This window comes from Pipistrellus hanaki (assembly GCF_964339955.1).
Source record: "Pipistrellus hanaki genome assembly, chromosome: 10".
Lineage (NCBI taxonomy): Eukaryota > Metazoa > Chordata > Mammalia > Chiroptera > Vespertilionidae > Pipistrellus > Pipistrellus hanaki.
The window spans coordinates 28246518-28264153 of record NC_140512.1 but is presented as its reverse complement, the minus strand read 5'-3'; the positions used below and the strand labels follow the sequence as shown (position 1 = coordinate 28264153).

Here is a 17636-nt window from a genome sequence, read left to right as displayed (position 1 = left end):
AAATAATATAATGTCCTAGGTCACATGAATCCCAAATATAAGGATATTTCAAAAATAGGGTTTAGAAAATAAATGTAATAAAAAAACATAATTACAACTCATGTGGATATCAATACTAATACAACCTTCACCCAGTTCAGGACTTGCCTGTACAAACTCAGTACTGAAATTTTGGTATCTGTAGACTTCTGGTAAAAATCTGGCAAAACATTAAATGGAGTGTTGGCTAACTACTTTGCTTATGTTATGCTAGTTTGGGTAATATGTAAGTAAAAGAGCCATTCCAACAGTTTACTCTAGTTTTAATTACACACTGTACCATTGAATCTTAATTACAACTAAGATCAGTATTTTCTTCACAGTAAGACACTGATAACCAGGAAATTGATTTTTTCAACACTGAACAGTAGTCACACAGCAAATGAGTATTGTGCAACAGAACGAACACATCAGCATTTGCTACTGAGGCAAACAAACGGACTGAACAATTATTTAGTTGTTATATTGACTGGAAAGGCAAGGCCATGGGTGGTTTATGGAGGTCTCTGCAATTCATAGCATAGTTACTTTAGAAGAGACACTGAAATTTGAATGAGTCACTTATTTAACTGGCAACTATCCATTGAGGTTAGGCAAAGGCACGGTAACATGTTGCGCAGGATGTCTTATTGGATTTTTTAATAATTGTTGGATTTACTATAACCCATAAAAACTCCACTTTTTTCTATTTTATAAAACACCATTAAAAGTAATTGCACCCATTAGTAATTAGAATGCACTGTAAAATTATGAAAACAAAGAACTATGATTGCACTTTCAATAAAGTGTCTCTTAAAATACAGCACCGCTGTTGCTAATCAACTGTATTTTAATATTAAAATAAACTGTTTTTAACAGCAGCATTAGGTTTAGTTAACTTAAGCTACAGGCTACATTTGTTTAAATGCAGTCTCCATGGCAACAAAAGCCCATTAAAGCCTGGTTTTTCATGGCTACCAAGTGGCACCTTTTACTCCCAAGAATGCTGACACTGCCCTGGAGCCCTCTGGGACGCCACACCTGAAAGCCGTCTCAGTGCACGAGTCAGAGTTTGGCACAAGTGGACTGTAAGACATGAAAAGAAATTTTTGACTCATGTGGAAATGAAAACTAATTACATTGTGGGAGATGCAGCACTAAAGAGAAGCTTTGGACACTTTGATTCACACTCCTCAAAGAGGCAGGAAGTTATGGAAGAGCGCAAAGAGATCGAGGAACTCAGGGTTACCAGATCTGTCCAAAAGAACTTCTAAAATGAAGAAAACCTTTTTTCTTCTTCTTCTTTTTAAAGAGAAAAACCATCCAAGGATGAGGGAGTAAGCCTTTAATTTAAATGTTCCATTTAAGTATTGCTGACCTTAGGCTAAACAGAGGACTGCATTTTCTTAGAGTGTGGAATCTAACCTATCCATTTGTTTTTCTTTCTCCCCTGCTCTTAAAAGGGGAAAGCTATCCAATTAAATACCAAGAAGTTTCCTGTGAGGTTAAACTCCAAAACGAAGCCACCATTCAAGGGAACTCCTCATATTCAACCCTAATGTCAGGGGTTTAGAGCTGAGTTGGAATTAAGTGGATCCAGTTTCCATGAAGCACACTCCACCACCATGCCACCTGTACCGTGACGCGCTTGGAGCCAGAGGTGTGCAGCTCACACTAAGTGTCCTTGTTCCAGCCAGTCACTTGAGGTTTGAGGTGTTTGGCTCGAGACATCTGATCCAGCTTCCTTGCTGGTTGCCTCAGTACCACTTTCACCAGCTTGAGATGCTGCTTCCCCAGCCAGAATATTCTCTTCCAAAGGGCTTTCTTCTTCTCTTTGGGTTCCTCTACCTTCACTGACCACAGCATCTTCAAACACTGGGTCTTCTTCCGGTGGCACCAGTTCCACATCCCTCCCCCCTTCTGACCCATCTCCGCCACAGGGGGGCTGGGAATCTGCACTGCTTTCTGTAGGTGCTGGAGGAATCAGGACAATACTCTGAGGGTTCATGTCATGAAACCAAGCCATGATATTGCCCAGAAGATTGTCACTGATGTTGGCATCCTGGCCAGCTGAGTCAGGGTCACTGGATGAGGGATACAATTCATTTCTTGCCTCACTGAGAGGGTGTGAACTCAGGGTGTCAGTTGAAAATGAGTCACTTTCTGCTCCTAATCTCAAGAGGCTGTCGCCAAGTTCCAATAGCTCGGAGCTGCTCAATGCAGCTGCAGGGCTATCTGTGTTCCTGGGGCCGGAGTCCAGCCTGGCGGGTAGAGAAGTGCCTATTGCCCCTATGGAAGTGTCACCACTGAGGAAGTCTCTGTTTCCTTCATCGATGGCCAGACCCGATTCTTGCAATGATAACTGAATTGCGAGAAGTATATTAGGATCATCTTCATCCAAGGAACTCAGAGCCTGAGGGCAACAGAAAGTAAAATCACTTAAAATTTAAAAGAAAAAATGACTTAACCCAATGAGGTTTACCTAACAGATAATTAACATTACCTTTGTTTATATAGAAGAATTATTTTATCTACTCAAAACTTATTTTAGTTTCCATTAAAATAGAGGAAAATTAAGCTAAATCTCTTTTTCCTGTAATTTTGAATGGAAGGAAGAAAAAGGAAAGCAATAAAAGTGAAATCAGGAGACCAGGCCAAACAGAGCAAGAGTGGGAGCAGGGCCAGGGCCTGCCAGGAAACTACCTGAAGAGAGTCTTGGTTCTCAGAGCGACTGGCAGGGGTGTAGTCGCGCAAGGAAGAGCTGTGTAGCACACTCATGGACGCAGAGCTGACCACGGACGTGCCCGGCCTGCGGCCACTGCTGCCTTCTGGGAGATCTGTTTCAGAGCAAGTGGTACCAGAGACAGTTCAGCCATACAGATTGCATACGTCTTCTTAGTTCAACTGGCAATTCCTCTTTCAGTGCAGGTGAAAACCTGTGTTCACACATTCACTTAATCTCCCAGAGACTTCTCATGCATATCTGTCTCACCAGAAGCAACAACATCTATCTCATGCCATTTGCTTCAAATCCATGATTATTATTTGCATTTGTGCTTGCACTACATATGGTTCTATTCAGAAAGGCCAATGCTACGCCTCTTTGTTTTCTTAAGCAACAATAAATAAAGGTGTTTTAGTTTTCAGAGTTATTTTTTAAATGCAAAGAATTTGGAAACCACAATGCCTGAAGAACAAATCTTCAGGCCTGTTGATCCTGATTTACTAAAGTTGCTCTGCTGATATTATAAAGACTTTCAATTATAATTTAACATTTAAAAGTTGATAATTAAGATAATTTATTCCTAATACCAGAAATTTTCTTTTAAAGAATGCTTATAGGAGAAGTGAGGCTAAGAGAAAAACATTCCATGAACACAGTCAACAGTAACCAGCAGCTACAATTCATGAATGCTCACTAGAACTGTTCATGACCAAGGATTTTACAAGCATTAGCTCATTAAAGCTCACATGTGCCTCCTAGTGGCACTCTCAGTATTGCTTCTTTAGAATGAGGAGACTGCTGCTTGGAGAAGGGTTCAGTGACTCAACTGAAGTGTCTCCCTGATAGGAGGTGGAGATGCGGTCATGAACCCAGGTCTGTCTGACTCTCCGCAGCCTGTGTTCTTAACCCCCTGGTTTTCTGTACCCTGTGACCTTAGAAGCAGCTACTCATTAGATATTTGTGCATCTAAATTACAAATTCTTTCAAAATCACCTACTCAGTTTTAAAAATAAACTCAAGAGAGCTAAGAGATTAAGACATACCCAACCCAAGAACTTACCTAAAGTGCTTTCACTGGGCTCATCAGGGTCTGGAGGGTTACTGAGCAGACTGTGCAGGTCTCCTCGCCGGCGCTGCTGTCTGTGCCTCCTCCGATACTGAAATTCAGCATATTCCTGCATAAACCACAGGTTATATAATACAGGAGAGCATGCAGCTTTTCTAATGCAAATTAAACCAACAGCACACTTTTCCCCCCCAGGAGAAAAAATGTGTGATTTTATATACATGTTATAAAATCACGTGGCTTTAGAAAAAGAAACTTCAGGTTTTGTCATGCCAAAGAAACAGAAAAGGAAAACTAAAAATTTTAAGTAGTCATTATAATTGCCAGGATAAATTGGGAATACTTGCAAACTCCAATGCCAGATTGCAACTGAGCCTTATTTCTTATATGTGCCTGTGTCTTATTATTTAATATTATAGCTAATTCTATGTATAATGATTTTACTAATATAAGTTAGGCTTTCCCTGGAGGTTTGGTTCTAAAAAAATGACCAGTTAAGGGAGAAATGTGAGATTAGCTTGAAAATGAGATGGTGCTTGGTTTCCTATCTGCATCAGCTAACATGTGGGGCTATCTCCCACAGGCAGGGGCAGTGTTTTCCATTTAATGTATGGGAAGAACACAATCCAGGCAGATGTCTCTGAGTTTATTTTCCAGATTTTAGTGACACAAGAGATGAGAGGTCAGTATGTATGATACCAACATAAGAATGCTAAATCTGAGGTTAATTATAGATTTTTTTCAGTGATAAACACTAAGATACTCAGGTCTACGGTTATCCAGGTTACCCTTGAGGACTCACTATGATTATATTGTGAAAGTACCGAACAGGTTTCATATTACAAATGAAACTTCCATATCATACCACTCCGGTTAAATTTATTTGAAGTCCTTCATTGGTATAATCTAACTATTATATAATGAAATTCGTGCAAGAGTAGGCCTTCCTTCCCCCAGCTGTCGGCACCAGCTTCCTGCTGACACCCTGGAAGCACCTGGGACCCAGGCTTCCCTTGCAGCTTTGGCTTCGTCTATAAGGTCGTCTGGTCTAATTAGCATATTATGCTTTTATTATTATAGATAAGAGATGGCAGCAATCTTGCCAGGTTAGAAACAAAAACATGAAAGATACAAGTGCCTGGATGGCTTATTAAGGTTCTCTGAAATTTCCTGCTGAGCTGGGATATTATCTCCTCTTTGCCTGGAGGCCCAGGATCCCAAACTGGATGCCTGTATGTGTTAATATGGTTCACTGCGCCACTGAGGCCCATCGAATTTCTTAGACAAAGATGACATGAAACTCTTACCTCAGTACAAGACTTATACCTAGGGAGAATTTATTTACTTTGTATACTTGATAATGGCATAAAATTATTCTGAATTAAATAATCTATTAATGACCATAGAATATACATATTTCCAATTAAAGGAAATGAAAGTTTAAAAACTAAAGAAGAAATTAGTTATATATTTTTTTCTGATAGAAAACTCACATGGCTTTCTCAGGATGCAATAGGCTTAAAAAAATTGTTGTCATAAAATTAAACTTAACTGAAAATTTCTAAGGATCCCTAAGGTCTTCAAGTAAGCATATGAAAAGGATTTAGTTGGGATACTCCAATAGGTTTGAGAGTGTTAATGCTACAAAGATTAAGAGATTGTAAGATTTATGCAGAGACCGGTTTGGCTCCATGGATAGAGCGTCAGCTTGGGGATTGAAGGTTCCCGAGTTCGATTCTGGTCAAGGGCATGTACCTTGGTTGTGGGCATATCCCCAATGGGGGGTGTGCAAGAGGCAGCTGATCGATAACTCTCTCTCATCGATGTTTCTAACTCTCTATCTCTCTCCCTTCCTTTCTGTACAAAATCAATAAAATATATATATTAAAAAAAAAGAGAGAGAGATTGTAAGATTTACAGGGGGAAAAAACTGCTAGGGGATTTTTTATTTTTTTAAATAATAATCCCTAGCATTTACTGAGCATCAATTTTGTCAACAACTTAAAGAGATGCTCTAATTTTGCCAGAACTTCCATGGTATCACTATCCACATTTAGAAGATAACAAATTAAAGAAGAACACAGACCAAGGTCTAGTGACTTACAGAGCTAGATCTTGCATTTAAGTGTCCCTTAGACTTCCTGAGCTCCACTGCCTTTAAGGCAGCACAAAACACATGACTCTTGCCATTGAGTCATTCAGTTTAATTTAAAACAATTAAGGTGGAATTAACTTTATAGGGAAAAATACGAATTCAATCTAAAAGTCTACTGAGTTTGGCAATATTTTTTTCAGAGACTATGTAAAGGCAAAAAAGCCTACTTTTAAAGATAAAATTTTGTCAGTTACTTAATAGTTACATATATGCAAAGTTTTAAAGTTTCACACTGTGTGGTCATTCTTTAGACTTGCAATAAGGTTTACATAAAAGCTTGGTCTTTCAATGTGCCAAAAACTTTAAATAAGAGAAGAGTAAAAGTGAGTTCAATAATTTTTGTAAATTTTATTGGTTCATAAAAAATAAATTTAAGAAGGAATTGTTATTAATACTTTCACAATTCTCAATCTGGAGAACAAAAGCTCAATAATTCAACTTACAAATATTCACATGTGAGGTGGCAAGCCTTCCTATTTTCTGCAAAATGAATCTGTATCAGTCATATTAGCAGGTCCAAAATAATCAAGGGCAAGTATTTCAGGATTCCTAATGTTACTGTGAGCCAAAGGCTGCAAGATGATGCCTGCATGCAAGATGGTGACTACACTGGTAAAGTTTTATTTTTGCTAAATTGCGTTTTTATCTTGAAATTCTAAAAGCTTTAGTGTTTTTTTTGTTTTTTTGTTTTTTTAATAATTGAAGCTTGTTTATTTCTCTCTATATGTGGACATTTCCCTCAATATCTCTAAAGCTGTAATTAAAACAAAGAAATAATAAGTACAAATCAGGTAAAGAAAACGTTCATAATTTTCTTTACAACATTTAATTATTATCATTGAGGGGGAATTTAAGTAGATCTAAACCCCTCATATCAGAGCTCTAAGCATAAATTATTTTCTCAAGTCAATATTTTCTTGGATATATCTACCAATACAAAAGCCCCAAGGTGATTGCAAGTATCCTCAGTAGCTGAAAAGAGAAAGCATCTGATTTAAATAAGCCACAGTCACTTCTGGATAATAACCAATTTCACTGTCTTTCAGTTGCAGTTAATAAACGGGCTACAAAGGATAAAAGATTCATTGCTTGTCCTGCCACCCACCCTTTCAAGCACTGGATGACATAAAAGAGCAAGGAAGAAGACAAAGTGTAGAGAATTGTTAAAACCATATAAAAAGTCAGACTCAATAGTGACGGTGGCAATTTAAATCTCAGAAAATAGCAATATGATTAAGATTTTCACTCTGTCTTATTTTTATTTGCGGCAAATACTATTTGCAGTGTTAGTATTTTACCAGACCTTCTATATTTTAAAATGGTATATGGCAACAAAGAAAAAACAAGAAGAGTGTGAAAATCTTAAAGAGAAGCAGGAAGCAATTAAGCAAAGCATTTCTTACTGCAAAAACACCACTAATGTTAAGTTTACACCTTAGCAACTGATTATAAACCAGTTCTCAATAACTTAAAAAAACTAGATTCAGACTGAAACAATATTACAACTAGAAATGAATTTCTAATAAATGAAATTTATATTTCTATTAATCAATTGAAGATATTTTCCAAAAATACATGTTATAAATTGGCCTTAGTTCTGACTATTCACTAATTAAAAATGATAAAGGAGAGGTGCATTTAATAATATGATAATAACCCAATATCATAAATAACTAAAATGTAGGCTCTGCTGAGGCATTTTTATTATACAAAAAAAACATTGCTGATAATTTCAGGATTTAGAATAGAAAAGGGTGCAAATAACAAGCAGGGTTGCACTAAGGATAAATATAACAAAACAAGCAAAATCCCCAAAAAAACAATTACCTCAGGTGATGCAAATCCTAAATATTCCCAATCCCATGTTCCACCAGCAAAGCTACAAAGAAATTAGACATACCATTTGATTTATTACCAGTACTGCAAAGTACAAACAATCAGACCCTTGCCTATTGAAAATTAATTTTAATTCCTCTGCTTGGAACTTGCTTAACCAAAACAGATCAACCACAGAATATAATTAAAATTATACTTTTATTATTTCTTTTAAATTCTAAGTTACTTTATGTTTGTGTAAAATGGTGAAAAAATAACAGAGTATTTTATGACTGCTTTCTGTTCTTGTAGGTTATAAATGTTTATGTAAAAACAGAGTCAAAGGAATTTCTAATGCTTGCAATTATTATGAATAGAAAATACTTGAACTTATAATGGCATTAGTAGTTCAAGTATGTAAAACAACCAAAATTCAACTATTCTTTAAAGGATAAATATGTATCACTTAAATAATTTTACTAATATAAGATTTCTAGTTTTTTCACAACCTCAGCACAAAATACAAATAAGTCTGTGACAAATTGGCAAGGCTTCCAAATTCTACAACATGTTTATGGCTATCATATCACTATACATATTACATATCTGAAATGACGCATTAGAATACTCTTTGAATTATGAGTTCACTGAAGTGTGAAATTCACCAAGCCTAACTTGGTGTGAAACTACACAATGACAAACAAAAAATGAGGAAAAAAGAAATAGTGCTTGGGGAAAAATCACCAAAAAGAAGCTACCATACTTTATCCATATTTTAGATATCTAAACTCTAGTAGGATAAAAAAGAATCAACCTGCTTGCGCTTGTGGCTGAAGCCAGAATGATTCCACAGTGCATCCCTTTTACCTGCGCCTGGGAGCTTCCGGTGAGTCTGCAGGAGCAACTCCCCGAGCCACAGAAGCCAGGAACTCCTGCCTCTTCTGCTGCACAAGGCATGCCGCCTTGATGATCTTGTGGCGGGGTGTGCGAAGGTAAGGCCTATTGACTTTTTGGGCAAGGTCTTCAGTGACCATTTCTAGATCTGTCTATGGTAAGAAGAGAAAAAAAATTATAGGCTGAGTGGATTAGTCAATAGCAAACCCAAAGTCTACCTGGTTTCTCAGTTAACTCTAAGTCTTTTGAAATCAGAAATTAATCCAATCTTTGAAGTAACTGCATTTAACATATGTTTCTATTTTCATATTATAGGAATCAGCACTCATTTGATAGGCGTTCAAGCAAGGTAGTTGGTATAGATCATGGAGTGAGCACACCAGCTGTGTACAAGGAATTTATAATGCATCTATGTGAAAAAAAACTAATAAATTTCAAGTCAAGTTACTGTACATGCAGATGCATGATATGTGTTGCAGACTATATGTAAATGCTGAAGGCAAGACCCCTGTGATATGGGGTTAGGTCTAGAAGAGGAATGTACAATGAAGTTGGTCAGTCTCTGAGATATCAGCTGACTTAGGTGTTTTGTTTTTTAAAGTACATTAACTTTTTTAATTGCACTCCTAAAATAAATTGGTAAATACCAACTTTCCCACTTAATATGTAATATGCCTCCCTCCCCCAATTTTTGGAGATAAAATTCCTAATTATGTAATTAAGGTTAGGCCAGATTTCAACCTCAAATAATTTAAAACAAAGAAATAAATGTAGTAAGAAATGTTTCCATAGCTCAGAACTGCAGAATGACAAATTTAAACATAAATAAAATTTCAATTTATTACTATTTAAAAACAATTCTAAATGAAAACAAAATTGTTGACTAGTTACACCAAAAAAGTTAAGTGGTCAAAAAGGAGAAAATTTGCTTTTCATAATAACTACATTTAAATTTAATTTAAAAAGGATATCTTACTTGCATGAGTTCAAAAATTTCTTTCTTTGTGCTTTTAGGTTCTAAGAAAAATCCATAGGGATAAGAACACTTGAGGATACGCCGAGTTTTTAAGAGCACATGAACTGCATCTTCAATGAAAGTGGTATCTGGACAGCCTCCTTCAGCTATGAAGAAAACCAGGCAGGGTAAAAAAGTCTTTTGTAAGTATGCTGATGTAGAATTAATTACACAACTAAATTTTCCAAAAAACAAAAACAAACAACCTCCCTAAGAAGAAACAGCTCAAAGTAGCTGCATAATAGTATTTATTGGAAGCAGACTAAAATCCTCCATAGGATACTTGTGTGTGACTTGTATGCATTTATAAATGGAACGCTCACACAAACCCAGGAGGCGTGGCAGTCATGAAAGAACACACAAAAACTGATCCTGGATTCTGTTCTCACCTGATGGCAGCCAATCTAGCTTTAGGCCAACTCAGAGGTCCCATGCTTTACTAAGTTTTTTAGGTTATCCCCTGTTGGAACTTTGCTGAATAAGAGTTAGAACAAATGTTTTGCTAAGAAAAAATAAAAGCCAAGTTATAGTTATGCCTCTATAGAAACAATTATGTAAGGAGGAAAAGACACAACACGAGAACAACTGAATAACTAATGATAGTAAACAGAAAACTCCAGGGAGAGAGATAAAGGGAGAGAGAGTGGGAGGAGGGAAAACGAAAAAGCTAGCAAGGTATAATATTTTGGGAGAGTGTTCCCTCCCAAAATATTATACCATGCTAGCTTTTTTGTGAACTACAAATAAATCGAAATTAAGCAGAATTTATTTCATAAATACTTTTGAATATAAGATTATTCTGTTTGTCTGTAGAACGATTTCTTTCTGCAGACAATCAAAATAATCTTATATTCAAAAGTATTTTTGAAATAAATTCTGCTTAATTTTGATTTATTTGTAGTTCAGGAAAAAGCTAGCATGGTATAATATTTTGTAGTCTGTATTTCAGTCTGTACACACACTGAAATACAGACCATTCCAAAACACCTGCCATAGCATAGGAATCTGAACTAAGATGTAAAAAAATAAATAAAACAAACACCCCTGCTCATTATGTGAGAAGTATGTGAAGTTTTATTTCTTCTTTCTAATCCTGTATCTTTTAGTACTCTTTCATATCTTACGTTAGCCTGCAAAAGATTGAACAGAAACAGTAATACATTTCCACAGGTATTTATTGAATGTTTAGTGTGTTAAGCACTATTCTAAGCATTAGGAATACATCAGTGATGAGACAGACAAAATCCCTGATGAACTATAGAACCTGTGAGGGTTTTTCTTTTCAATTTGTACCATGGACTATACTTCATGAGTTTTATATTGATGTGATATAGTTATGTCATTGTAAAAGTCTAAGTACTAATAATTAATAAGAAACTAAGCTGCTAGTAACACATATGGTTAGTCTTAATTAGGGAATTATCCTCATAAAAAGGGTGTTAGTACTCATTACTTTAAAAAGCATATATATTTTTATTGATTTTTGGAGACAGAGGAAGGGAGTGGGAGAGAAACATCCATGTGAAAGTGTACACCAATCAGCTGCCTCCTGCACGCCCCCTACTAGGGATAGAGTCAGAAACCCGGGCATATGCCCTGACTGCTAATTGAACTGGTAACCTTTTGGTGCACAGTATGACACCCAACCCACTGGGCCACATACAGCAGGGCAGTACTCATTACTTTTATAAACGGGAAAAAACACACATAATTGATGACATTTTTAGGCTTAATACTTTTTATAAACAAACTCTGATTTAAAAATGTGACTCAAACAAACCTGTCAGAACCTGTATATACTCTGTGCAGTCATTGTCAGATATTATATTCTAATGTGAGATAGTACATTTTAATTCCATTTTTAGGAATGTTCTTTTCAAACTTCCATGTCAGGATCTACAAGTTTTCCCTATCTCATGTCTTTGCTTTTTGAGTCCAGCGTCTATTATCCACCAATGAGATAATTTCTCCCATCTGTCCTTGATTTCCACCCCACTAGGCACTCGGCTAAATTTTCTCAAGATTCGTTGGGAACTCAGTCACAGACAATTGGGTGGCATGCAGATCTTGCTCTTTTGACCAGGTCAGCGATGACTTTTAGGGCCCATCCACTTTTCTCAACATTGTAGAGCATCAGCAGTTTCAGAGAGCAAACAAAACCATAATGTGTATTCATCTGCTAACAGCATAGGCTGCATTATGAGATGAGGTAAGCCAGGTGGAAACCTAATCACAGAGGACTCAAATGCTAAAGTACAACTCTGGGTTTCAGAGTACTCCAAATAGTACCTGAGTGAGCTAATGGAAATAAATGCATTTCCTTAAGGGCCTTAACTTCCTACCAATGAAGCGACTGACTTAATAAGCATCGAAGGCTATTTTACGCTTATCATCACACATGCCACTTATAACTTACTTTCTTTGAGAGCTCTACTCAATTGTTCCATCTTTTCTTTAGCTGTTTTAAGAAGGCGTTGTTCTAACTAAAGAAACAGAAATGAATAATTTATATCATTGTCTTTATTTATCCACAACAGTGTAAGTCTGCATTTGAAATGATTTGGGACATACCTGATAGCTATGCTCATGGTTTTTAAATCTTGTGTAATAGTGCATAAATCTGTCAAGTTCCTGAAACCGTTTGTGTTTTTTCTCAGCCTAGGAAATAAAACTCCATAAGTGACTTTAATAAGTAAAAGTACTAGCTCTTAATTTTGCTTTTTAAAAAAAATCACTTAATGATTCTATTAGTAATAGGTATTAATTTATACAGACTTTTTACTGTATCTTATTGAGAGAAAATAATAAACAATACATTTAAAGGCTCCCAGGACAAAATCCTGCATATGTTCCCTGAGACAAACCACTGAATCCACAATCCCAGAGTGTAAGTCAAAGATGTTTCTCAAGCCGTATGCTTACATCTTATTGCTAAGAATTGAATTAAGCTCCCCTAAAAAATTCATGTTGAAGCCCTAACCCCCCAATGTGACTCTTTGGAGAAAGGGCCTGTGAGGTGATAAAGATTAGGTTATAATCCCAAAGAGCTAGTGCCCTTATAAGAGGAAGAGACACCAGAACTCTCTCTCCACCATGTGAGGACAAAGCAAAAACAGAGCTGTCTGCAAGCCAGGAAGAGTCACCACCATAATTGTGAGAAACATGTTTCTGTGTTTAAGACACCCAGTTTATGGTATTTTATTTTGGCAGCCAAGCAGACTAAGATATTTATTACATGATGTAACATAATACTCTACTATTAATATATTAAAATTGTTTTTGTCCCAGGGATGTAATGTACAGTACACAAAGTATAGTCAATAATATTATAACTCTGTATGGTGACAGATGGTTACTATACTTACTGTGGTGATCATATCATATGGCATATAACTAGCAAATCACTATGTTGTATACCTGAAACTAATATAATATTGTATGTCAACTATACTTTAATACAGAAATTGTTTTTAAGTCATTACAGAGGGAGGCTGGGATACATATGACTTTCCATATATTCACCACAAAAAGAGGGGAAAATTAGCTCTTAAGTTTACAGAGCCATTTTGTTTAAATTAAAGGTTAAGGTATATTCAATGTAATGCCTCATTACAATGAAGATGGGAAAAGGAGAAATGCAAAGTACTTGCAATAGTATTAAGTGGCTTAGCCAGAAGTGTTGGCTTAAAAAGTTTTCTTTACCTCCACAGTCATTTCCTTGGATTGCTCTTCCACATGCTGAATGACTTCATAGCGAGTACATCTGTAATAACCACCCGTGGAGGAACTATGCTTTTTCCATTCTTCTAGGCAAATCCAGCAAAAGTCATACTTGCACTTCAAAAGAAAACATACATGCAAACATCTCTCCATGCTAATATGCAAGTTATTTTCGATTTCTGGTTTACCAATCCAGCCTGTGTGACCAGAAATAAATCTTAAAGACACACCCTCTTTTTCACATTTCCTCTGGAGACCTTGTCTGCACTCTGGAAAGATGTGGGGTTAGTTTAAGCTAAATGGAAGTCATAATATTATGGATAATCTCAAGGAATTTTTAAAAATATCAATAAGGAAAAAAATATCAATAGGATTTTTTTTTTTTTACAAATAATAAAAACATACCAAGTGTTTCATTTCTAAATGCATGGTAATCTTAGGTCTATAAGGCTTTACCAGTCTATTTGAAAACATCTGGTAACTGACAAATTGGTTTTGAAACTGAGAACTAGTTTAAAAGTCTCTTAGTAGAACAGCTGATATAAAACCCATTTCTCATTTTTTAAAAAAGAATTTTCAGTTTTTCAATTACTATACTTACTAGACAATGCCAAAAAACTGAGCATTTCAGAATGAAAATGCACCTCCTCCCTTTTTTATACTTACGGGTTTTGCATCAGAAAGATCTTCTCGTTCCAAGACTGGTTTTTTTTTGTTGTTTTTTTTTTATACTTTAATAGTCTCTCTCTTTTTTTAAATGTAAGTCTTTGAGCTGCTTATATGTTATCTGGGTATACAATATGAATTCAACTTCCATTTTTTCCACACAGCTGTCCAGTTGTCTCACTACCATTTTGAACAGTTCAGGTTAATCCACTGTTTGGAGATGCCTCCTTTACCATATGCTAAATTCCCATTTATCTGTGTCTATTTTCTGGGCTTTCTTTCTACTCTGTTCCACTGATCTGTAGATTCATGTGCCAGCACTGTGCTATTTTAATTATTGAGCTTTTATAACATCGCTTAATATTTGATAAGGCCAGTTCCTCATTGTTCTTTTTCAGAGTTTTCCCAGCTATTGTTGCTTTGTTTTCCCATATGAACTTTTGCTTATCTAGATGCAGAAACAAAAATCTGTTCGTATTTTTGTTGGAATCTATCCAAGAACTTTATCTTTTCATTTGTTGGTCATCTTTTGTGTCTTACAGAGAGGGTTCTTAAAACTTTCTTCATATTAAAATTTTTTTTTCTTCATATGTCGTATACTTTGTATATTACTTAAGTTTCTAGATTAACAAGATCTTCTCTTTCAGTATTTTATCTGGATGTTGTTGGTACATATGAAGGCTAATACTGCATTCATTTTGTAATTTGTTACATAGTTAAAATTTTGTTGTTTGTAGTTTTTCAGTTGATTCTGTGGGGTTTTAGGTATGCAATCATGCTGTTTGTAAAAAATGAGAATTTTATCACCTACTTCTATCTTTTACATCTCCAACTTCTTCCCATTGTCTAATTATACTGATTGTACCTCCAGTCCAACATTAATAATATCTGTGATGGAAAGCACACTCTTAATCTTATTCTTGATTTTAGTGAAAGTACCTCTAGCTTCCTCACCAAATATTGTGGACTGAGGTGGACTTTTTTTTTTTTTTTGTAATATGTTTTATTGATTTTTTACAGAGAGGAAGGGAGAGGGATAGAGAGCCAGAAACATCGATGAGAGAGAAACATCGATCAGCTGCCTCCTGCACACCCCCTACTGGGGATGTGCCTGCAACCAAGGTACATGCCCTTCACCGAAATTGAACCTGGGACCTTTCATTCCGCAGGCCAACGCTCCATCCACTGAGCCAAACCGGTTTCGGTGGTGGACTTCTTTTTATCATACTAAGGAAGATTTAAAAATATATATATTTTATTGATTTTTTACAGAGGAAAAGAGAGGGATAGAGAGCCAGAAACATTGATCAGCTGCCTCCTGCACACCCCCTTCTGGGGATGTGCCTGCAACCAAGGTACATGCCCTTGACCGGAATCGAACCCGGGACCTTTCAGTCCGCAGGCCGACGCTCTATCCACTGAGCCAAACTGGTTTCGGCAGGAAGGTTTTGTTTATTCCCGTTTCTTTGAGTGTCTTAAAAAGAATGGTTGTTAATTTTTTCTCAAATGTCTTTTTAGCATCTACAAAAATTACACATGAGTTTTCTCCATGGTTCTACTAATAAGATGAGGTACAGCAATAACTTAAAAAAAAAAAAAAATTAATCCTCACCTGAGGTATCTTTTCCATTGGTTTTTAGAGAGAGTGGAAAAGAGGGAAAGAAGGAGGAAGGAAGGGATAAAGAAAGGGAAGGAGATAGGGATAAAGGGAGGGAGAGGGAATGATATGAAAAAGAGAGAGAGAGAGAGAGAGAGAGGCATCTATCTATCTATCTATATCTATATCTATGTCTATATCATCTATATATGCTTATAAAAATCACTGGGTAACTGCCATTATTTAAAAAGTCATAATAATAATGATCATTAGTTTCAAGATTGAAAATCAAGTAATACTTAGAAGATATTAATATATTTTATCGGAATCTTAACTATTTGCATTTCTTTCACATCTCTATATATAAAAGCCCAATATGCAAAGTGTCCCTCAGGAGTTCAACTGACTGGGAGTTTGATCGCTCGCTATAATGTGCACTGACCACCAGGGGGCGGTGTGGGACGAAGGAAGGCCCTGACTGGCCCAGCTGGCAGCCACTAGGGACCCTACCCATGCGCAAATTTTGTGCACTGGGCCTCTAATCCTAAATAACAGAAATTACACTGTCCTCTCAATAATTTAAAATATTTTTACATTCACAGCATTCCAGTGACAAGAAAAAATTTGCAGTATCATTACAATTTTTAAAAATGTTTATACATGTAAGCATGGAATAAAATATTATTCCAGAATGCTTGTTTTAAATATGGTAGTTTATTTCTATGCAACTAAGTCAGGAGGGTAGCTAATAGTAATTACACATATTAATCATTTTCAGCCAAGTAGGTCTTTATTGGCATTTTCATTTTCAATTTAAGAATGAATTACTTATTAACAGTTTCCTTAGCAGACCTAAAGTCTGCCCAATGCTTTGGGTACCTTTATTATACACATATCTTATATAAAGACACCAAGATTTAGATTTGGACGTATGGGGATTTCCTGAGGCCTGGCTTGGCACTTGAGTCTAACCTATGTGCTCCGAAACAAGCTTTGCAAGAGATCTATACACAGTAGTATGCTATCATTTAATACTACTATTTATACATCAACGAAACTCTCTCAGGACCCTCACTGGGGAAGGTGACTGGCAGGGAAGGACTCAGGCATTTTGGACCTTCTGGCCAAATACCACTGGATCCTTACTCTTATTTTTAACATTCACCATGAGTGTCAAATTAAGTAATATAAATCAATACTTAAGTTATTAAAGAATGCAGAATGCAATCTCCTAGGATCCATCTGAAATCCAAAAAGATTTTTATGTTCACAACATTTCTTATTTGGATTACCAATCAAATTGCCAATCAACTGCAAAACATTCATAATCCTCTTTAAGTTCTTACCTTAGCACACTGCATGTGATTGCATCCCTCATTCTTCTGTATTGGAGATTTACAGTTAGCACAAGGCTTGGAGTTAGTTAACAACCAGAGACAGTTGGCAGCATCCTCATAAGCTTCACTAACTCCCACAACTTTGGGATATTAAGCACAAATACAAAAATAAATGATTTAGTATACAACTGCAAGGGAAAACCCCCAAGTGTTCTTTGCAGGTTGCCTCTCAATTTTAAACAAAGATTTATTTTCCCACTAGGCTCTATGGTAAAACTTTTAAACTGCCTCATTTTGAACAGCATGACTGTAGGATAAGGAGCTGTGTTCCAAAAGCTCTGTTTAGGAAATCTGATTTAAAAGAGATTTTCTCCCTAAAGCTGTGTTTGAATAAACTGGGGAAGAAATATATCCAAAGTTAAAAGAAAGCAGTATGCTATTCTCTGTTTAAAATAACTATTGCATCAGAAAACATAGAAAAAATGGTTACTTTAGACAATAATTTCTGAAATAGGCCAGTTGTCAATATAATTGCCATAAAGTCTTCCTCACAGTAAAAACGATGGAAGTTATATTGAAATATTGACATCATTTTACCCATGATTATTTTAGATGAGCTAAAACCCAA

The 17636-nt window shown here is 36.0% G+C and overlaps 1 protein-coding gene across 3 annotated transcripts in view; it reads right to left on the bottom strand.

Moving 5' to 3' along the window:
• Positions 1-285: 285 nt before the first annotated feature.
• Positions 286-17636, bottom strand: part of ANKIB1 (ankyrin repeat and IBR domain containing 1) — a 102095-nt gene continuing 84744 nt past the window's right edge. For 2 of the 3 annotated variants that reach the window (XM_084897361.1, XM_084897360.1), the window contains exons 11-20: positions 17018-17148; positions 13391-13525; positions 12260-12346; positions 12105-12171; positions 9650-9795; positions 8647-8825; positions 7792-7843; positions 3804-3918; positions 2722-2855; positions 286-2431 (exon numbers count right to left, since the gene is read on the bottom strand). In XM_084897361.1, coding sequence (XP_084753487.1) covers positions 1688-2431; positions 2722-2855; positions 3804-3918; positions 7792-7843; positions 8647-8825; positions 9650-9795; positions 12105-12171; positions 12260-12346; positions 13391-13525; positions 17018-17148 — 1790 coding nt within the window. In that variant the 3' untranslated portion in view covers positions 286-1687. The remainder of the gene's footprint in view (positions 2432-2721; positions 2856-3803; positions 3919-7791; positions 7844-8646; positions 8826-9649; positions 9796-12104; positions 12172-12259; positions 12347-13390; positions 13526-17017; positions 17149-17636) is intronic. The other variant, XM_084897362.1, reaches the window with a different exon arrangement.